The sequence below is a fragment of the Salmo salar genome, chromosome 15 (assembly GCF_965601325.2).
Source record: "Salmo salar chromosome 15, fSalSal1, whole genome shotgun sequence".
Classification (NCBI taxonomy): domain Eukaryota; kingdom Metazoa; phylum Chordata; class Actinopteri; order Salmoniformes; family Salmonidae; genus Salmo; species Salmo salar.
Genome location: NC_138305.1, coordinates 54,443,054 through 54,464,881, shown reverse-complemented (window position 1 = coordinate 54,464,881; position 21,828 = coordinate 54,443,054). Strand labels below are relative to the sequence as shown.

The following is a 21,828-nucleotide window of genomic DNA, read 5'->3' as shown; positions in this document are numbered from 1 at the left end:
GTCATTAAGGTTTCGAGGCTGACGTTTGGCAACTCTAACCTTCAGCTCCCTCCACAGATTTTCTATGGGATTAAGGTCTGGAGACTGGCTAGGCCACTCCAGGACCTTAATGTGCTTCTTCTTGAGCCACTCCTTTGTTGCCTTGGCCATATGTTTTGGGTCATTGTCATGCTGGAATACCCATCCTCCACCCATTTTCAATGCACTGGCTGAGGGAAGGAGGTTTGACGGTACATGGCCCTGTCCATCGTCCCTTTGATGCGGTGAAGTTGTCCTGTCCCCTTAGCAGAAAAACACCCCCAAAGCATAATGTTTCCACCTCCATGTTTGACGGTGGGGATGGTGTTCTTGGGGTCATAGGCAGCATTCCTCTTCCTCCACGGCGAGTTGAGTTGATGCCAAAGAGCTCCATTTTGGTCTCATCTGACCACAACACTTTCACCCAGTTGTCCTCTGAATCAGTCAGATGTTCATTGGCAAACTTCAGACGGGCATGTATATGTGCTTTCTTGAGCAGGGGGACCTTGCGTGCGCTGCCGGATTTCAGTCCTTCACGGCGTAGTGTGTTACCAATGGTTTTCTTGGTGACTATGGTCCCAGCTGCCTTGAGATCATTGACAAGGTCCTCCCGTGTAGTTCTGGGCTGATTCCTCACCGTTCTCATGATCATTGCAACTCCACAAGGTGAGATCTTGCATGGAGCCCCAGGCCGAGGGAGATTGACTGTTCTTTTGTGTTTCTTCCATTTGCGAATAATCGCACCAACTGTTGTCACCTTCTCACCAAGCTGCTTGGCGATGGTCTTGTAGCCCATTCCAGCCTTGACTGTTCTTTTGTGTTTCTTCCATTTGCGAATAATCGCACCAACTGTTGTCACCTTCTCACCAAGCTGCTTGGCGATGGTCTTGTAGCCCATTCCAGCCTTGTGTAGGTCTACAATCTTGTCCCTGACATCCTTGGAGAGCTCTTTGGTCTTGGCCATGGTGGAGAGTTTGGAATCTGATTGATTGATTGCTTCTGTGGACAGGTGTCTTTTATACAGGTAACAAACTGAGATTAGGAGCACTCCCTTTAAGAGTGTGCTCCTAATCTCAGCTCGTTACCTGTATAAAAGACACCTGGGAGCCAGAAATCTTTCTGATTGAGATGGGGTCAAATACTTATTTCACTCATTAAAATGCAAATCAATTTATAACATGTTTGACATGCGGTTTTCTGGATTTTTTTGTTGTTATTCTGTCTCTCACTGTTCAAATAAGCCTACCATTAAAATGATAGACTGATAATTTCTTTGTCAGTGGGCAAACGTACAAAATCAGCAGGGGATCAAATACTTTTTTCCCTCACTGTATGTGTGTGTGCGTGCATTTGTGCGTTGGAATGTGTGTGTGTAGCCATGTTACAGCATTGGAATATTCATACACATTGTTCAGTCTTACAATTGTTGTTTAAGAGAACAAGTGAGTGACAATGCGGTGTGCCTAACCTCCGTCACTGGAATGATGATGTCTCGTAGGAAAGGCTGCAGGACCACCGTGAAGTTGTTATGGGTGTCGTATCGTCCTGACTCCACAAGCTCATGTAGTCCACGCTGAAAGAGGTAACAGTTCATTTTTGTTATTGGTAATCAATGAGCAACCACCCTCTTATGGTATTTACCATAGATCAAGTATAATATTGTGGTCTCAATGCACTACAGAATTAGTCTTTGCCATACCTGATAATCTCTGTTCAGAACGTGGAGTTTCTGAAGTGTTACAGAGCCCTCCTTAGGCGAGATGACACAGGGACACAGAATACTGAAGGAGAGACACATGATCAGGTGTTACTGATCTAGACTTCAGAGATCCGTTGGTATATTACCCTGCATAATGGCAAATGTATGAAAGTGGTGGCTTGATGAGGAGGATTGCGGATAGGGGGCATCCCGACTCAAAGTGTGCACTTGCACCCTCCCTGTCATGGATTTTACAATGGTGAAAACTCCCTCCAGCAACTGCTCTAGTTAGATTCTCCACTTGCAGGGAGGGACTCTTACTTGGCAAGCCAGGTAGGGCACTTGAGATAGGCATTTCTTTCTGTGTGCATCTGTCTCAGGATGGGGATGTAGAGAGGCTCCACCAGGTTGACCAAGGCCCTCGGCACCTGAGAGAGAGAGACAGAGACAGATACAGAGAGAGAGAGACAGAGAGAGACAGAGAAAAAGGGTTTGTGTTAAACAACAAGTAATTGAAAACACAGGAATGCATGTGCTTGCTGATAAGATTTGTAAATGTAAAAATGTGGAAATAACTGTGACATGGCTACAGCTCTTACCTGTTTATGAAGGTAATCCAGAGACTCACGAATGTGGCGCATGTAGTTGTCAGTGGAGTAAAACAGCTGTGGGACAATGAAAGGTAGTGACAGTCAGAGCAATGGAACATGCACATCCGGTACAGTATCACCGCAGACAGAGTTCTTAGAGGAGGTCACGATACAGAAAGGTATTGTATTGTATCTTAATGTAGTGTATCTTATCATCAAGTATTGGTACTCACAGAGTTGTAGCAGTACTCACACATGTCATTGCCTCCAATGAACAAAGTGATAACTTTCCAGTCTTCTTGGAAATTAACGTGCTGTGTAAGAGGACAGAGGGTGAGAACATGTTCACATACAAGCTTGTTTATTATATCAATCTATGTGTGGTAGGCAAACAAAATGTAGATTGAAATATAATTCAGGATTGTCTTTTACCGAGTCATTCTTCATCCTGGCCACCAGTGCTCGCACTTGGTCTGGTATGTCCCTTAAAAACAAACACAGACAATCCAACATCACTATTCAGCAACAGTATAAAAACTACAAAACATATTCAGTAAAACATAGTCAGCCAGAGAGGCAGGTATGTCTGGATAGAAGAGTATCGTATGGACTGGTGATGAGACTCACTTGGCTTTTTCTCCAGCCACAGCCTGGTTGAGGAAGGCCTGAGGGGTGTGCTCTTTGCCTTTGCCCACTGAGTAGCCAGTCAGGGAGGGGTTAAACTCACGCAGGATATCTGAGCAGCAACACAAAAGACATCTCCGTCAAACCTGAATACATTGATAACGATGCACATAAAATAACAGCATTTGTCTTACTCTTCTGAATGTAAATGTGTGAATGTGTATTCCAGTCTTTGGGCAACATTTTGGCTACACAAGTAGCCTGATAGCTAAGACAAGACGACAGCAACAAGAAGGGGACTCACTGGGAAGAGTGGTGACGGTGGTGAGGTTCTCGTCTCCACCGACACTGAGAAACACAAAGGCTGATTATAGACTATTTAGAGATGTAAACCATATAGATTAGTGTTCACCTCTACCTCCAGGTAACCCACGGCAAAGGAAGATGAACTGACATCGACATTGCACTTTGTACTGCTGTGTTATTGTAGGAGCGATAAGGACCCTTTATGATAAGGACCCACCTGTATGATAACCCCCTGTACTGCGTCCGGACATCCAGTAGGTTGATTACACTGGATCCCGATCCGACACCGTTGCCCGCCTGCCGATCGGTCAAAGAGAGTGTTAGAGATATAACATGATTGTAATAATACGGGTAGCAATAAAATATGATGAGCAACAGCCCTACAACTGGGTAATGTAGATTACTTCACTAATGTACTGGCTACTATAGTACACATAAAAGGTAAACAAGGAACAGGTGACTTACAGTCAGAGAGTCGCCCACTGCAGCTACTACTTTAATATCGCCAGGCCGGAGGGCGTGAACTGTGAACGCATAGAAGATCAGGTGATGAGAATGATTTAAGGCAAACTTTATCCAGGTAGCCCAATCAGAAACTGTTTTCTAAAACTTTTTGGGCCAATTTTTAATTGGGGCTATAACAGTCCATTACAAATCAGTCTGACAGTACTTTTGAAAGTATTTCAATTTGAAGGAAGTATGGTTTGAAGAGGCTGTAATGCATCAGAAAGGTGTTGTGAAATTCAGAAGATCATCAGGCAATATTCTTTTATGATCTTCTGTGTAGAAAATAACTTTATCATTGATGATGTTATTTTAGCCCCCAGTCTGATTTAGTGCCTGGTCTTATCCATTCTGCTCTATTGAGTCTAATGGGCAAAGTAGAGGGAAACGGAAGTCTTATCTTTCAGTGATGGGGTCATAATATGGTGTAGCTAAAACAGTTCAAAGGATAGAGCCACATTTGCAAGAAGAAAACAGAAACCACTTTGTTTATTACAACGCATCTAGCGATCCCTAGTTTGGGAAACACTGTAGTAAGTACAGGGTTATACATGACCAGGGCATACTGGCTCTATTTCAACAAATAAGCTGTATATTGTATACAGTATGTTGTATATTGTGAGGATTCCTCTCACCTGAGGTGGGTGGGGAGTTGGAAGGGCTACGGTCCTCGCAGGGCATATGAGTGCCCATGATCTGATGACAAGACACGCAGAGCACATCCAGAGTCATTACCATGTATGATGTGTACGCAGAGACCACCATGTGCAGGGGTCTAATAGTCATACAGTATCAGGCCTCATACATGACAACAATAACTCACAGGGTCGAGAAGAGGAGAGGGCTCACTGGTATGATCTGAGGGAGAGTTACTCTCTGTTCTCAGGAAAGGCCGGTCCTGAGAGAGAGAGAGAGAGAGAGAGAGAGAGAGAGAGAGAGAGAGAGAGAGAGAGAGAGAGAGAGAGAGAGAGAGAGAGATGAATGTAAGGAGGGTGGGGGATGAAGTAGGCAGCTCATAGTACAGTATGTGCACAATGTACAGTACATTCTATTAATCCGACACTATACTGTATTTGCCAGACTTCAGGCAGGGGTTCAAATAGTATTTGTGTTCTTTTAACTACCTTAGCTGCACTTTATTGAGCTTGTTTGGTGCAATGGAACCAATGAATAGGCCCTAAAGTACAAACCACACTCATCTGGCACTCCAGGCAGTCTTGATGAAAGTATTTGAAAGAAAACTACTTGAACCCAGGTCTGGTGTGTGTTGGAGGCCAAACTCTCTCACCTCACTGGGGCATAACATAGAGATAATCATGTTATTTTCCTCCATGTTCTGCTGGCCTATGGTGGGCTGCAGCTGAAAAACAGAAAACAAGTCTCCTTTCTTTGCCTTGACTAGAACTGAGAGCCGAGACAATGCCACAGTGTGTTAGCAGCATGTGTAGTATTTTGTGTGACTCACCAAGTTGGCCCACATCTGTACTGCCAGTTTGTCTGTGTGTAGTTCACCCGCTCTGGGGGCAGCGCTCTGTACATAGATTAACATTTGTGTTACACACACTGACACACGTATGCATCAGAAATGCAAGCGTGCGCACGTACCAGTATGCAAGCGTACGCACACACCATAACAACTCAACTCTGCATCACAAAATAGGAGAGGCACATTAATGTATAAAAATTGTAGGGAGGGTTTAATGGCTTGTCACTCACAATAAAAGAGGCGGGGTCTGATGTGATGAAGGGGGCATCCTGCAGTCGGACGGTGAAGTCATCTCTGTTGCTGTACCACTGCTTCTCCACCAGGTGTCGATCAAGGGACTCCTATTGACCACCATGTATAATAGTTAGTAAAAATAGCTATGTATAATACACCTTTTTAACTGAAATATTGGTCCAATAAATCCCCAGCAAGGAGAGATGAGTGTGCCACTTTCATATTAACTTGTAAAGTCCCCTGTACTGCAGCCCCTTCCATCCATATCTTCTATAGACCTACTGTATGTTGTCTACCGTATTTTATGTCCCGTAAGGGTTTCTTATGATGCAAAATATTTTTAGGGGGTGAAAACAGACAATATCATGCAATCTAATCTCATTTAATGTTATTTGTATAGTGGAAAAAAATGTAAACGGAACATAGACGTTGGGGATAAAGGGGAGATGACGTAGATGTAAGACATTGAACCTGCAGGACTTGAGTGAGGATGGCCTTCAGTAGTCTGAGCTCCCCTTCATGTTTTTCCTCCATACATTGACACATCCTGTCAATAGACATACAAGCAATCAAATGCCTACCAGAAATTATAGATTGAAATCACTGAAGAATTTCAAACTCAGGGAATGAGTGCACCCGCTGATTGAGGAGTTGTGCAAATGGTTGAGAAAGTCACCTGTTCTGAAAACGAAATCCAGTATCATACTCTCCATACCACAGTGCAACATTGACAATGGTCCGCTTCAACTGCAAACACATTAAGAGCAATCTTAACGATCATCTAAATGAATGTACTGTGGCATTGCTGAGAGTGTCACACGAGTCACCAAAACCCACCTGTGACTGCAGCACCTGCAGAGCAAGATCCACCTGATGGACAGCTGCTTTGATTGTCTCGCTGACCTGCATACACACAAACACTCACTCAAAGGAACGCAGCTATGAACACTGTAAAGTCATGAAATGAAGACGTGGACTGAAATCCAGACACGTGAGGTGGCTACTGACCTGGTCCTGACATACACAGAGCTCATCCACCTGAACGAATAGCATCACCAGCTTCCAGTCTGTGTCTAGCTCAACGGCCTATCAGAGAGAAGAACGGACACAGTCAGAGACGACAACCAGGGAATCTGTTCTGAATCTATAGGACAATGTGTTGGGTGATGTAGAAGGAGAGTCGGTAGAATACCTGGTTACTCCTGAGGGAGAGTGGTAGTTCCTTTGCCTGCTCGACAAGAGCCCTGCAAATGAACAAAACATGGTCTGAAATACTACTTCTCTCACTCTTTCTTTCACGCTCTTGCTCTGTCTTTACTCTCACAGGGCCAAGTGTAGGTGTGGTTTACCTGTGCTGCGAGGATTCAGAATAGAGGTTCGTCTGACCAAGGAGAGTACTGGTGATTGCAGGGTTAAACATGGTCAGCAACTCTAGCGGGGCAGAGAGGGGGGAGGAAGTTGCTTGATTATAAGTGAAATCAACATTGTCATATGCACACGACTTGGCACTTTATGGCGTGAAAAGAACATTATAGGAAATGGCCCCGTATGCTCTATATATTAAGTACTATAAGTACTGTCTATATAGATACACTGTAGATTCACGTGCGCAAATCGGTTTGACCAGACACGTAGGACTGTCTTGGTACTAACATACAGTAAGTGCCACGTGAGTTGAGAGTACAGTGTGTCTATCACTTTCATCTTTATTTATGTTCTTTTGTTTTGTGTGAGAGGTACAATACTCTTTATTGCTTCCTTGTGAAATGCTTTCTTGTGAAATTGTTGGCAGCAAAGACTGGTGGTTCTATCGTTAGTATTGTCAGGGTTGATACTGATACCGGACCAATAAAGATGTCGCACAGTAGTGTGAGGTTCATGAATTGATACTAAAATGATCTATAATAACCTATTAGATGGGAAACTGTTCATTCTTATATTTGTGTATTGTCTAAAAAAAAACTACAATTATTTTTATGTAATGACACGTGAAACTCTTCAACAGTTACAGTAATTTATATGAGAGCACTCCCACTATCTCAAGTACATAATTTCTTCCAAATGTATTCAGTTTTTCAATGTTTTTATACTTTCCCGCAAAAGCCTATCATTGAAAATTGTTCAGAAGACAAATAAATTGTTTAAAAGGTAAAAGCCTAAATTCTGTCTGGTTCTAGATTAGCTTGATGAAGTGAGATGAAAATTCTACGTAAGTATACACGAGGGTCAGATTGCAATGGGAGGACATTTGTCATGGAAGAGGAAGATCTGTCAGCAGGTCAAAATGTATTATCAACTAATAAGTGTGTTTTATTGAGATATTATCTGATGCAGACTATAATTTGGTGCTGAAGGTCACATGAAATTAGAATTTGTATTTGTGTGTACTTGTGTGCGTGTCTGTCTATGTTAATAGCCTGGGTTTGAATACATATTTTCGCAATAATATTAGACTGTGGAGCAAGATCTTTTCTTCTGTTTCAAAGAACTGGTTTGATACATTGAGTAACCACCAAACCCTCATGAGTAGCAGGGGCTTACCATGAAGTCTCGATAACACTCTGGACAGCTCGCTGCTGCAGAGAGTGAGAGAAACAGATGTTTGAAAAACCTTTCTGCGTTCACATTGACACTAGGGACGATTCAATATTGACACCTGGTAGTGTCCCCTTATCTATCAAGGTTAGATAAATCTGATGTGCTGCTTACCTGTGTGTGTGGGGGAGTCCAATGGCAGAGAGCACAGCCACATCTGAGGGTCTGACACTGTGAGCTGGAGAGAATATAGTGAAATTAGGAGTCGACCTGAGGCTGCACTGGTTGATCGTTCAGAACAGCCAACTCAACTCAAAAAGGACTAAAGAGACTGAAGATTTGCACTGAGTATACCAAACATTGGGAACACCATCCTAATATTGAGCTGTGCCCTTGGAACAGCCTCAATACGTCGGGGCATGGACTCCAGCTGTTGTCGAAAGCGTTCCACAGGGATGCTGGCCCATGTTGACTCCAATGCTTCCCACAGTTGTGTCAAGTTGGCTGGATGTCCTTTGGGTGGTGGACCATTCTTGATACACACATGAAACTGTTGAGTGTGAAAAACTCAGCAACGTTGCAGTTCTTGACACAAACCGGAGTGCCTGGCACCTACTACCATACCCCATTAAAAGGCACTTCCATTTTTTGTCTTGCCCATTCACTCTCTGAATTGCACACACACACAATCCATGTCTCAATTGTCTCAAGGTTGAAAAATCCTTATTTAACCGGTCCCCTCCCCTTTATCTACACTGATTGAAGTGGATTTAACAAGTGACGTCAATAAGGGATCATAACTTTCACCTGGATTCACCTGGTCAGTCTATGTCATGGAAAGAGCATGTGTTCTTAATGTTTTGTATACTCAGTGTATCTCTATATTCTAGGTGGCCAGACATATAATTGAATGAATTCAAAGACATCAAGCAGAGTTCAAGGCCAGATCATACTGTTCTTAACCCAGTTAAGATGTACTTTCCCTCCTCAGCTGTCAAGACATTGATAACAACTACTGTATATCGCTAATGACTGATTAGTGAACAGACTCACCTGAGGAGGGAAGGGTCTTGGAGAGAGAGATCTGAGTGCAAGGCAGTGCAGAGGCTGGGAATAACAAAAGCGACATTACAGGTCACATACTATGGAGATTAATACAGTATCTTTTTATACAATCAATGTTGCTTACTGCTATATGAATGTGGAAAGCATACATGAAGTATGCATACATTAAATAACATCTTAGGTTTTCTCAAATACTTTCTCAGAGCAAATTTGCTCCATGGATTTAGCGTTATCATCTTAGAAGAGAGGTGACAAGAACACATTCAACAAGAATGCTGTCATGTCCCCTACAGTATCAATAAGAGAGTTCATTGTCCCATATAATTTATACTGTTTTTGTCTCACTCCTGAAAGCCTAACAAGGTCCCCAAGATGTTACTTTAACTATGCAGAAATACATTAAAATGGTACAACCAAAGCGGGCAACAGTACATCAATTACACTGATATATGAGAGACCTCAGGCATGCCAATAATCACCACAGGAAAACTCTACTTGCGATATTTCCCCAATACCATTCCTGCAAACCTAAGACACAAGGCCACTGGTACTCTTGAATTTACCCAGTTTGTAAACTTTTATGTTTAAAACAATCAGAGAGTTTGAGTATAGAAGTGCATAGAAACCTGGTGCAGTGGAGAACCCCAGCAGAGCTATAACCAGTAATGGAAGCATCATTTGTCTGTCAAAGTTTGTCCTCATAGGCCACCTGTTGTCTTCTGTCTGTCTTGTCTGTCTTTCTGTCTGACTATCTGTCTGTTTGTCTAACAGCTCAGTTGTCTGGGCTTACTGTCCTTTACCATCCTGCTTCCTCAACCTCGTGGTTTGATGTGATTCAAAGGTACACCTATACAAGGATATATAATACACATCATGCATATGCATATTATGCATAGCGGGAGGGGTTGGGCTCTCGTTCAAGGGCATGGCCGTGAAATTGTTACATCACTTTAGTGATAATTACAGAAAGAAAGAATGGAAGAACGTGAAAGCAAAGACAAGAGAGAGAGAGAGAGAGAGAGAGATGTAAAGAGGGTGGGGGATGATGGGTTGAAAACAACAAAATAATTATTTCTCAGTTGTATGAATCATACTATACTGTGTGTTGAGACTTTTATAGGCATCTCATAGTACAGTATGTGCACAATTTACAGTACATTCTATTAATCCGACACTATACTGTATTTGCCAGACTTCAGGCAGGGGTTCAGATAGTATTTGTGTTCTTTTAACTACCTTAGCTGCACTTTATTGAGCTTGTTTGGTGTAATGGAACCAATGAATAGGTGGGTAGATATTGTAATAGTGTATACAGTATTACATCTTTCTCATATTATGCATAGTGGGAGGGGTTGGGCTCTCGTCCAAGGGCATGGCTGTGACATTGTTACATCACTATAGTGATAATTACAGGAAGAAAGAATGGAAGAAAGTAAAAGCAAAGACAAGAGAGAGAGAGAGAGGGGGCAGCCCCAGCTCAGCCCAGTCCAAGCTATTCTCTGTCCTGGCACCCCTGAAGCTAGGACAGCATAGTCCCTGCCCATTTTACGAAAACCTCTGATCCTTGATGAAAACCTGCTCCAGAGTGCTCAGGACCTCAGAATGGGGAGAAGGCTCACCTTCCAACAGGACAACGACCCTAAACACACAGCCAAGACAACGCAGGAGTGGCTTCGGGACAAGTCACTGAATGTCCTTGAGTGCCCAGCCAGAGCCCAGACTTGAACCCGATGTAACATCTCGGGAGAGATGTGAAAATAGCTGTGCAGTGATGCTCCCCATCCAACCTGACAGAGCTTGAGAAGATCTGCAGAGAAGAAAGGGAGAAACTCCACAAATACAGGTGTGCCAAGCTTGTAGCGTCATACCCAAGAAGATTCAAGGCTTTAACGCTGCCAAAGTTGCTTCAACAAAGTTCTGAGTAAATGGTCTGCATACTTATGTATGTAGATGTGATGTTTCAGGGTTGTTTTTTTTATACATTTATACAAATTTAAAAAAAATATATATAAAAAAAGTCATTATGGGGTTTTGTGTATACCGTCGTGGCCAAAGGTTTTGAGAATGACACAAATATAAATGTTCACAAAGTCTGTGTCTTTAGATATTTTTGTTAGATGTTACTATGGAATAATGAAGTATAATTACAAGCATTTCATAAGTGTCAAAGGCTTTTATTGACAATTACATGAAGTTGATGCAAAGAGTCAATATTTGCAGTGTTGACCCTTCTTTTTCAAGACCTCTGCAATCCGCCCTGGCATGCTGTCAATTAACTTCTGGGCCACATCCTGACTGAGGGCAGCCCATTCTTGCATAATCAATTCTTGGAGTTTGTCAGAATTTGTGGGTTGTTGTTTGTCCACCAGCCTCTTGAGGATTGACCACAAGTTCTCAATGTGATTAAGGTCTGGGGAGTTTCCTGGCCATGGACCCAAAATATCGATGTTTTGTTCCCCGAGCCACTTAGTTATCACTTTTGCCTTATGGCAAGGTGCTCCATCATGCTGGAAAAGGCATTGTTCATCACCAAACTGTTCCTGGATGGTTGGGAGAAATTGCTCTCGGAGGATGTGTTGGTACCATTCATTATTCATGCCTGTGTTCTTAGGCAAAATTGTGAGTGAGCCCACTCCCTTGGCTGAGAAGCAACCCCACACATGAATGTTACTGTTGTGTCTCAGGATGCTTTACTGTTGGCATGACACAGGACTGATGGTAGCGCTCACCTTGTCTTCTCCGAACAAGCTTTTTTCTGGATGCCCCAAACAATCGGAAAGGGGATTCATCAGAGAAAATGACTTTACCCCAGTCCTCAGCAGTCCAATCCCTGTACCTTTTGCAGAATATCAGTCTGCCCCTGATGTTTTTCCTGGAGAGAAGTGGCTTCTTTGCTGCCCTTCTTGACACCAGGCCATCCTCAAAGTCTTCGCCTCACTGTGCGTGCAGATGCCCTCACACCTGCCTGCTGCCATTCCTGAGCAAGCTCTGTACTGGTGGTGCCCCAATCCCGCAGCTGAATCAACTTTAGGAGACGGTCCTGGCGCTTGCTGGACTTTCTTGGGTGCCCTGAAGCCTTCTTCACAACAATTGAACCGCTCTCCTTGAAATTCTTGATGATCCGATAAATGGTTGATTTAGGTGCAATCTTACTGGCAGCAATATCCTTGCCTGTGAAGTCCTTTTTGTGCAAAGCAATGATGACGGCACGTGTTTCCTTGCAGGTAACCATGATTGACAGAGGAAGAACAATGATTCCAAGCACCACCCTCCTTTTGAAGCTTCCAGTCTGTTATTCGAACTCAATCAGCATGACAGAGTGATCTCCAGCCTTGTCCTCGTCAACACTCACACCTGTGTTAATGAGAGAATCACTGACATGATGTCAGCTGGTCCTTTTGTGGCAGGGGTGAAATGCAGTGGACATTTTTGGGGGGGATTTAGTTCATTTGCATGGCAAAGAGGGACTTTGCAATTAATTGCAATTCATCTGATCACTCTTCATAACATTCTGGAGTATATGCAAATTGCCATCATACAAACTGAGGCAGCAGACTTTGTGAAAATTAATATTTGTGTCATTCTCACTTTTGGCCACGATTGTAGATTGATGAGGGGGAAAAAAACATTTAATCCATTTTAGAATAAGGCTGTAACGTAACAAAATGTCGTTCTGGATAAGAGCATCTGCTAAATGACTCCAATATCAATGTGAACAGTGTCAATGAGAACCTTCCTTCCCCTTCCTAATCATGGTAGCATCCACATTACTTTGAAGAGATTGTGATTGGGTCTACAGTGCCTTCAGAAAGTATTCCCTTGACTTTCCACATTTTGTTGTGTTACAGCCTGAATTTAAAATGGATTCAATTGAAATGTTGTGTCACTGTCATATACACAATACCCCATAATGTCAAAGTGGAATTATGTTCTTTGAAATTTGTACAAAATAATAACACATTTCAAACTGAAATGTCTTGAGTCAACATGTATTCAACCCCTTTGTTATGAGAAGTAAAAATGTGCTTAACAAGTCACATAATAAATTGCATAGACTCTGTGTGCAATAATAGTGTTCAACATGGTTTTTGAATGACTACCTCATCTCTGTAAGGTCCCTCAGTTAAGTAGTGCATTTCAAACACAGATTCAACCACAAAGACCAGGGAGATATCCTTTTGTTCATGTTGAAGTTATTAATTACACTTTGGATGGTATATCAATACACCCAGTCACTACAAAGATTTCCATGATTTGTAGTGAATTACAAAAATCAAAACATTTCAATTAAACTATGGTCAAGAGCACTAGCCTCTACAATAGTGATTTTAGCGTGTAAATCTTGGTGGGGCAAAAAAAAAGCTAATCCACTACACAACACAACACTAAACACGACATTAATTGCACTATACCACTGCTACACCTGGCTATCAGCAGAGCCTTGTCTGGCAGCGAAACAGTTCATTCAGCCTCATTTATTGTCTTTTAAAAAAACATAGCTGATATGGCTGACTTGTTTAAAAAATGTGGTTTCTACTGACAATTGAGATGTACAAACTATTGCATAAGGGGACAAGAGGCAATCCGTAATTTCGATTAAGACATTAATGAGCGAGCTAGGATGGACGTAGTCAATATAACTATTTGTTCAGCACTTTTGAAATGTACAGCGACAGAATTCAGACATGGGCCGTTCTTACAGTGTTCTCCCTGTACACCAAGTCAGAACCGTAGGAGAAATAAAAGAGGCATATAAACAGACAATGAAAGCTCTTACAATATTCAATGATTACATTTCTCAAAAACAGGTTATAGGCTACATGTGCACCACCAAGTCAGAACAGTAGGAGAAATTAAGAGATGAACATAGACCAAATTATTAGGGTGAGGCACAAGGGCTACTAACAGCTTACTACACAACATACACTTAGTATTATTTTCTTAGCTACAGTATACATATCTCCCTGGCATATTCCGTCATTTATGCAGCAGCATACAAGACATTTTTGGACTGACCGTGATGTGTTGTGTTGTGCTGTGCTCACTTGAACAGGAAGGTGACGCGGCGGTCCTTCGTGGGCAAATGTTCATCAAAGTCTGGCATTCTCTGGATTTATGCTGCTTTCAAGACAACTGGGGACTTGAAAAAACAAAAGGTTGAATAATGATGACGTCAGTGATCTTCAGGTCGTAGCTCTAGAAAGTGTTGGATGAACGTTCAAAATGTATTTTCCCAGTCATAGCTCATTTTCCCGAGTTCGCAGTTGTCTTGAACTAACTAAAGTCAGATTTTGCAGTTCCGAGTTAACAGTTGTTTTGAGCACGGCACAAATCATGCTTCATTGTCAGCATGGTCAATGTTGAATGTTTATAATTTTAAACTAGGAAAAGAGACCCTTAATCTTAGACTTGGGACCACACAGCCACTCCACTGAATAATAGGCTAATGATTTCTTTCCAATGCTTGCAGTTAACTACTGATTCCTTCTGAACCACTCATTGTTGAATTTGCGATTTCCAACTTGTTGTGTAATGTTTATGTCCAATGGCCAATGAGCACTGATACGTTTTATCTATCATTTATCTTCATTATTTATTTTTATACGACAATGATTATAAAGAATTTGCCAGTAGATTGTCGACTTGATTCATGATGATGACTACTAGCTAAGAATTTGAAAGTATGATGTTGACATGATCAGTCCAATCAGAGCTACTGTTGATATAACGTGATTTGACGTCCTTTTATCTGTGGCCAATGACCTTGAGCCTTCTTGGATGGGCACTTGTAATGTAACTCTATGGCAGCACCCAAGGGGATGGAATTTTTTTAGCACTACCCTTATGGCTCGTGTTCACTAGCACTTGGTAAATTGCTGTGTGCCGATTAGGCCGCCCAGAGTGGCTCGCTTGTGGGCGTGCTGGCAGCATATAGTAGCATATAGTATCACGTTCGATTGTGCATCAATAATTCAGCATAGCAAGTTTGTATGAAGGTCTGGTTATTAAATGGTTAAATAGTTGAATCCATTCTCCATTTCATTAATTTATTCACAGGTAAATAGTAATATGCTCTAAAACACTCTGGTGACAAACCACCTTTGCTGCTCTGTTTTCAATCATCCACATGGCTGGGAGAACCTATTCAAGTAAGTAAATACATTTCAAAAATGTAAAAAAAATTCTGTATTATTAGCTAACTAGCTACAGTGCAGGCTAACTCAAATGAGCTGCTAACGTAGCTAGCTAGCTATCTAGCCAACTTTACATACTGTATAGCTAGCTAAGTGAATTAAATATCACCAACTACTTAACTTCATATTAGCTAGCTATCTTTATGTATTTATCACTGTAAAAACAAACTCCATATGCATTTGTAGGTAGCTAGCTAACGGCCATGGAGGAGGGTGAAAGGATAACAGCCCCAACTGTCAAAGTGAGAGAGTAGGCTATTCTGGATAGGGCAGGTACTTTTGTGTAGTTCCAGTCCCTAGAAGTTAGGATGGAGATAATAGTAACATAATATTCACTGCGGTCTAATTTGGGTATAATGAAGTCTGTTTCTTGTGAGGTTTTCTGTCCTCCGATACAGAGCTGTGAAAGCCTGTTTGCCGATGAAGAGGTCCCAATGAAGAAGAGCAGTGGTTCTCAGTCCTTGTCCTGGGGACTCAAATGGGTGCACATTTTTGTTTTTGCCTTAGCACTACACAGCTGATTCAAATGATCAACTCATCATCAAGCTTCAAGTGGTATTTATTTATTAATTTGTGATGCTAACCTTGATATGATCCTGCTGTTTTCACATGCTACACATGCACATGTGTGTGCACATTCATGTTATCATGATTTGTTATAATGGACATTATACTTTAGTAATCCACAATGACCTGGTGATGTAAAAGTCTAATAATGACATTATCTTCCATATTCCTACAGATACCTTGTAACTGGAGATTCCTTCAAAACGATTGCCTACAGTTACCGTGTAGGACACTGCAAGGTTGGGTGACCAGGGCCATCTGGGACTGCCTCCTGGGGGAATTCAGGTGTGTGAAGGCTACCTGTGTCCTGCATAACTTCATAAGGATGGACATGAGGACTCGCCGCCGTGTGCCAGAGGAGAAGTCTACTGCTCTGCAGGATGTTTCAAGGATGGAGTCCAAGAACGCAGCAAGAGAGGAAATCCATGTGCGGGAAGTCTTCACCTCCTACTTATTTGAAGAGTGTGCTGTTCCCTGGCAACACCATAGACTACACTATGCACAACCAACGGCTCTTTTAAGAGCCATTCACACTGCAATAAGACTATTCTTCCTTTTACTTAGCTATGTCAGCTGCAGTTATTCAATTCCCAGTTTCTCTCTTTTTGATTTCTACTTCTCAGGTGAGGGAGCTGTTTCAGTAAGGGTGTGATGTCTGTACAAAAGCAAACAGGCTATTTTAAGTCACCCATATTGAAAAATGTAGAACAATTAGACACCCTATAACCAACCCATACCTACACACTCATGTATCATTCTGATTGATGCACTGTGTTGTGCAGTAAGCAGGCTCAGGTGTATAACTGTGGCTTCTTCCACCTTCAAAGAATAGGCAAGAGGGCCAACCATGGAGAATAGTAAGACACTTCATTATTTATATAACTATACTATGTTGTTTGTCCTCGTGTGTATGTGCATGTTTTTCAGTATAAGGTACTCTGCAGCCACTTAGTGTGGACACCAGGTGAGGCCACACACACAGATTCCTGTTGAACACTGTCTCTTTAACTACCTTATTTTCTCAATAACAGTCGTTCTCCTTCACTTCATCCCTCTCTCCCCCCTTCTCCCTAAATCCTCTAGGTTATATCAGCTGTGTTGGTGAACCCCTCCCGCATCTGAACTGGCTACATAAAGGGCACAGCATGATCAGAGGGGAGAGGTGAGAGGTCACTTGTTCGGGTCAACAGGAAGTATTATTAAAGAGATGCTTTACGTTGAAATACAAATAGATGTAGTAGTCCCAGAGTTAATGATCCAAGGTCAGTTTTGCATTTCACCTCCTGATGATTATGTTGACTGACAATGTTAGAAAAAAACATGGCTTAAACATGCTCTCTCTCTCCATCTGTCTCTTGTCTGTAGGTATGTTTTGATGTGAGAAAGGATGACAACACCCAGTCCCGTCATCGCCACCTCGCCCGCTCTTAAGATAACCTTCGGGCCTACTGGGAGCCCGAGGCTGGTTAGGAGACACCACTAGAGACATTATGTAATTGTGATGAACTGAGAGAATATTAGGGTAGCACTGTGATTCATTAATCATATACTGTCTTTCCTGCTCCTCTGTTCTTACCTCTTTCACTTTCTGTCTTTTACACATCTCTCGCCACCTCCTCTTTCTTCCTCTGTTTTTATAATGCACACCAGAGGTGCATTGAAGTACAGATTGAACTTGTATTTATAATATAACAATTATAATATTTATAATGAATGTATTAAGTATTTATAACACTTGGAAGTTCTTTCAATAAAGCGTTTCACATTCTCGACTGGTTGAAATTAAGTCTCTCATTTGATTAAATACTACACCTATCCTGTGTTTATCAGATCAATACAGATGAAGGAAATTAGATATTGAGATGAACCAGTTTTAAAGTATTTATATGATCCATAGGAAGTGTAGTGTACTGTTTTTTAAATTATATTTCTGTATAAATGAATTACAAATCAGCCTTTAACTAGTTAAATCATGTTTCTAGTCTAATGCAGTTACAATGTGTAACCATTGATGTCGCAGGACCAAGATTGGTAAACACTGTTGAAGTAAATAATTGTAATACATACAGTTGAAGTCAGAAGTTTACATACACTTAGGTTGGAGTCATTACAACTCGTTTTTCAACCACTCCACAAATTTATTGTAAACAAACTATAGTTTTGGCAAGTCAGTTAGGACATTTGTGCATGACACAAGTAATTTTACCAACAATTGTTTACAGACAGATTATTTCACTTATAATTCACTGTATCACAATTCCAGTAGGTCAGAAGTTTATATAAACTAAGTTGACTGTGCCTTTATACAGCTTGGAAAATTCCAGAAAATTATGTCATGGCTTTAGAAGCTTCTGATAGGCTAATTGACAACATTTGAGTAAATTGAAGGTGTACCTGTGGATGTATTTCAAGGCCTACCTTCAAACTAAGTGCCTCTTTGCTTGACATAATGGGAAAATGAAAAGAAATCAGCCAAGACCTCAGAAAAAAAATTGTAGACCTCCACAAGTCTGGTTCATCCTTGGAAGCAAAGGTACCACGTTCATCTGTACAAACCATGGGACCACGCAGACTTCATACTGCTCAGGACAGAGAAGCGTTCGGTCTCCTAGAGATGAACGTACTTTCGTGCGAAAAGTGCAAATCAATCCCAGAACAACAGCAAAGGAACTTGTGAAGATGCTGGAGGAAACAGGTACAAAAGTATCTATATCCACAGTAAAACAAGTCCTATATCGACATAACCTGAAAGGCTGCTCAGCAAGGAAGAAGCCACTGCTCCAAAACCAACATGAAAAAGCTAGACTACGGTTTGCAACTGCACATGGAGACAAAGATCATACTTTTTGGAGAAATGTCCGCTGGTCTGACGAAACAAAAATAGAACTGTTTGGCCATAATGACCATTGTTATGTTTGGAGGAAAAAGGGGGAGGCTTGCAAGCCGAAGAACACCATCCCAATCGTGAAGCACGGGATGGCAGCATCATGTTGTGGGGGTGCTTTGCTGCAGGGGGGACTGGTGCACTTCACAAAATAGATGGCATCATGAGGAGGAAAATTATGAGGATATATTGAAGCAACATCAAGACATCAGTCAGGAAGTTTAAGCTTGGTCGCAAATGGGTCTTCCAAATGGACAATGACCCCAAGCATACTTCCAAAGTTGTGGCAAAATGGCTTAAGGACAACAAAGTTAAGGTATTGGAGTGGCCATCACAAAGCCCTGACCTTATTCCTATAGAAAATTGGTGGGCAGAACTGAAAAAGTGTGTGCGAGCAAGGAGGCCTACAAACCTGACTCAGTTACACCAGCTCTATCAGGAGGAATGGGCCAAAATTCAGCCAACTTATTGTGGGAAGCTTGTGGAAGGCTACCCAAAACGTTTGACCCAAGTTAAACAATTTAAAGACAATGCTACCAAATACTAATTGAGTGTGTGTAAACTTCTGACCCACTGGGAATGTGACTAAATAAATAAAAGCTGAAATAAATCATCCTCTCAACTATTATTCTGACATTTCACATTCTGAAAATCAAGGTGATCCTAACTGACCTAAGACAGGGAATTTTTACTAGGATTAAATGTCAGGAATTGTGAAAAACTGAGTTTAAATGTATTTGGTTTTGTAAACTTTTGACTTCAACTGTACATGCAGACACAGCATCATTCAAAGACTGGAATTTGATACTCCTGATATAGGATTTTATCATGACAAAGCGAGACCCAGACACAGGAGGCAGATGGTTGGAGTCTTACCCTATTGTATTAATAAATATTGTAAGGTAAGAGAATGGTAGTGGACAGGCAAAAGGGTCAAAACCAGTTCAGAGTCCAAAAGGTACCGGCTCAAGGTCAGGGGCAAGGGCACGCTCAAGGTCAGAGCAGGCAGGATGATCAGGCAGGCGGGAAAGTAGTCCAGAGACAGGCAGGGGTCAAAACCGGGAAGACTATCAAAAAGAAACAGTGACAGTACCCCCCCCCCCCCCCGGGACGCCACCTGGCATCCTACCTGGGTGCATACCTGGCTGACCGGGGTGTCGGCGGTGGAAATCGGCATTGAGGGCCGGGTTCAAGAGGCGTCTCACCGTATATGCTGGCTGCCTACCAATAACCCGGGGGGAGGGATGGGCCTGGAAACAGAAGACACAGGACAGTGAGACACAGGCTTAATCCTAGACACATGGAAGGTAGGGTGAATATGGAGTGTACAGGGAAACACAAGACGGACAGCAGTGGAACTCAGGACTCTGGAGATGGGAAAAGGACCAATGAACTGGGGAGACAGCTTGCGGGACTCTACCCAAGGGGCAGATCCCGAGTGGAAAGCCATACCCTCTGCCCAATGTGGTAGCGGGGAGCTGGGGTCCGGCGACGGTCTGCTTGTCGACGATACCTGGAGTTGGTCTTGAGAATAGCCGCCCTGGCTCTTCTCCAGGTACGTCGACAGTGGTGGACAAACATCTGGGCAGAGGGTACGCTGAACTCCTGCTCTTGTTCAGGGAAGAGTGGAGGCTGATACCCCATAGAGCACTGAAAAGGGGAGAGTCCCGTGGCAGAACTGGGAAGAGAGTTCTGGGCATACTCCACCCAGACCAGTTGACAGCTCCAGGTAGTGAGTTGGTTGAGACCAGGCACCTTAAGGTGGTCTCCAGGTCTTGGTTGGCTCGCTCCGACTGACCGTTAGTTTGGGGATGGAATCTGGATGACAGGCTGGCCGACGACCCAATAAGGGTGCAGAATGCCTTCCAGAACTGAGACGAGAACCCCAATCGGAGACCATGTCTACCGGGAAGCAATGGATCCAGAAGACATGCTGCACCATAAACTGGGCCGTCTCCTTGGCAGAATGTAGTTTGGGGAGAGGGATGAAATGGGCGGTCTTGGAGAACCGGTCGACTACCGTCAGAATGACAGTGTTGCCATCAGACGGAGGGAGCCCAGTGACAAAGTCCAGAGATATATGAGACCGGGGACGATGAGGAACCGGTAGTAGCTGCAGGAGGCCAGAAGGAGCTTGCCATGGAGTCTTGTTTTGAGCACACGCAGTGCATGCGGTGACGAAGGCAGAGACATCAGGAACCATTGCGGGCCACCAGAAACGTTGTCGAAGTAAGGCTAGTGTACAACGGGACCCTGGATGACAAGTCAGCCTGGAGGAATGAGCCCATTCCAGGACCCGGGACCGGACTGGGTTAGGGACAAACAGCCGGTTAGCCGGTCCCCCTTCAGGTCCAGGCTGGGAGCGCTGCGCTTTGCGAACCAGGTTCTCAATACCCCAATACACAGTGGCAGCAAGGCATGAGCTAGGGAGAATGGTTTCAGAAGTCGAGGGTGTTGCAGAGCAACTGTATAGGCGGGAGAGAGCATCAGGCTTCACATTTTTAGACCCTGGACGGTAGGAAATTGTAAAGTTGAATCTGGTAAACATGTGGGCCCACCGGGCCTGCCTTGAGTTGAGGTGCTTGGCTGAATGGAGATATTCCAAGTTTTTATGGTCGGTCCAGACAAGGAATGGCTGTTCTGCGCCTTCCAGCCAGTGCTTCCACTACTCCAACGCCATCTTCATCGCCAGGAGTTCTTGGTTGCCAACATCGTAGTTCCTCTCAGCAGGGTTGAGACAATGGGACAGGAAAGCACAGGGATGAAGCTTCTGGTCCTGGGCAGATCGCTGGGACAGGTTGGCTCCCACTCCAACAGCCGAAGCATACACTTCCACCACAAATTGACGCGAGGGGTCCAGATGGATGAGGATGGGTACTGTTGTGAACCGATGCTTCAGGTCCACAAAGGCTTTGTCGACAGCTGGAGACCATTTGAACGGTACCTTGGGGGAGGTGAGTGCCGAGAGGGGGGCCGCCAGGCTGCTGTAATCCCGAATGAAACGGCGGTAGAAGTTTGCAAAACCAAAAAACCATTGCAACTGCACCCTGGACGTTGGTTGACGCCAATCCACCACTTCTTTCACCTTTCCAAGATTCATCTGAACATTGCCCTCAGCAATG

At 43.1% G+C, this 21,828-nt stretch overlaps 1 protein-coding gene and 1 long non-coding RNA gene across 4 annotated transcripts in view; one reads left to right on the top strand and one right to left on the bottom strand.

Annotated features, from left to right (window-relative positions):
* LOC106571632 (phospholipase B1, membrane-associated) overlaps nt 1-9,919 on the bottom strand; it is a 32,425-nt gene extending 22,506 nt beyond the window's left edge. Inside the window, exons 1-25 of one of the 2 annotated variants that reach the window (XM_045695822.1) lie at nt 9,688-9,919; nt 9,050-9,103; nt 8,171-8,234; nt 8,003-8,037; nt 6,811-6,892; nt 6,654-6,705; nt 6,470-6,547; nt 6,299-6,364; nt 6,138-6,208; nt 5,933-6,008; nt 5,458-5,568; nt 5,207-5,272; nt 5,030-5,101; nt 4,565-4,639; nt 4,377-4,437; nt 3,703-3,761; nt 3,455-3,534; nt 3,236-3,279; nt 2,935-3,043; nt 2,740-2,791; nt 2,541-2,621; nt 2,317-2,382; nt 2,039-2,145; nt 1,718-1,799; nt 1,487-1,591 (exon numbers count right to left, since the gene is read on the bottom strand). In XM_045695822.1, coding sequence (XP_045551778.1) covers nt 1,487-1,591; nt 1,718-1,799; nt 2,039-2,145; nt 2,317-2,382; nt 2,541-2,621; nt 2,740-2,791; nt 2,935-3,043; nt 3,236-3,279; nt 3,455-3,534; nt 3,703-3,761; nt 4,377-4,437; nt 4,565-4,639; nt 5,030-5,101; nt 5,207-5,272; nt 5,458-5,568; nt 5,933-6,008; nt 6,138-6,208; nt 6,299-6,364; nt 6,470-6,547; nt 6,654-6,705; nt 6,811-6,892; nt 8,003-8,037; nt 8,171-8,234; nt 9,050-9,103; nt 9,688-9,763 — 1,824 coding nt within the window. In that variant the 5' untranslated portion in view covers nt 9,764-9,919. The remainder of the gene's footprint in view (nt 1-1,486; nt 1,592-1,717; nt 1,800-2,038; nt 2,146-2,316; nt 2,383-2,540; nt 2,622-2,739; nt 2,792-2,934; nt 3,044-3,235; nt 3,280-3,454; nt 3,535-3,702; nt 3,762-4,376; nt 4,438-4,564; nt 4,640-5,029; nt 5,102-5,206; nt 5,273-5,457; nt 5,569-5,932; nt 6,009-6,137; nt 6,209-6,298; nt 6,365-6,469; nt 6,548-6,653; nt 6,706-6,810; nt 6,893-8,002; nt 8,038-8,170; nt 8,235-9,049; nt 9,104-9,687) is intronic. The other variant, XM_045695823.1, reaches the window with a different exon arrangement.
* Nucleotides 9,920-14,913: 4,994 nt separating this feature from the next.
* Nucleotides 14,914-17,545, top strand: LOC145860883 (uncharacterized). 2 transcript variants are annotated; one of them, XR_014380636.1, is made up of 4 exons: nt 14,914-15,210; nt 15,442-15,737; nt 15,998-16,984; nt 17,188-17,542. It is a non-coding gene; the product is annotated as an uncharacterized LOC145860883 (long non-coding RNA). The 2 variants fall into 2 exon arrangements; XR_014380635.1 differs by having other exon boundaries at nt 15,442-16,984; nt 17,188-17,545.
* Nucleotides 17,546-21,828: the final 4,283 nt, after the last annotated feature.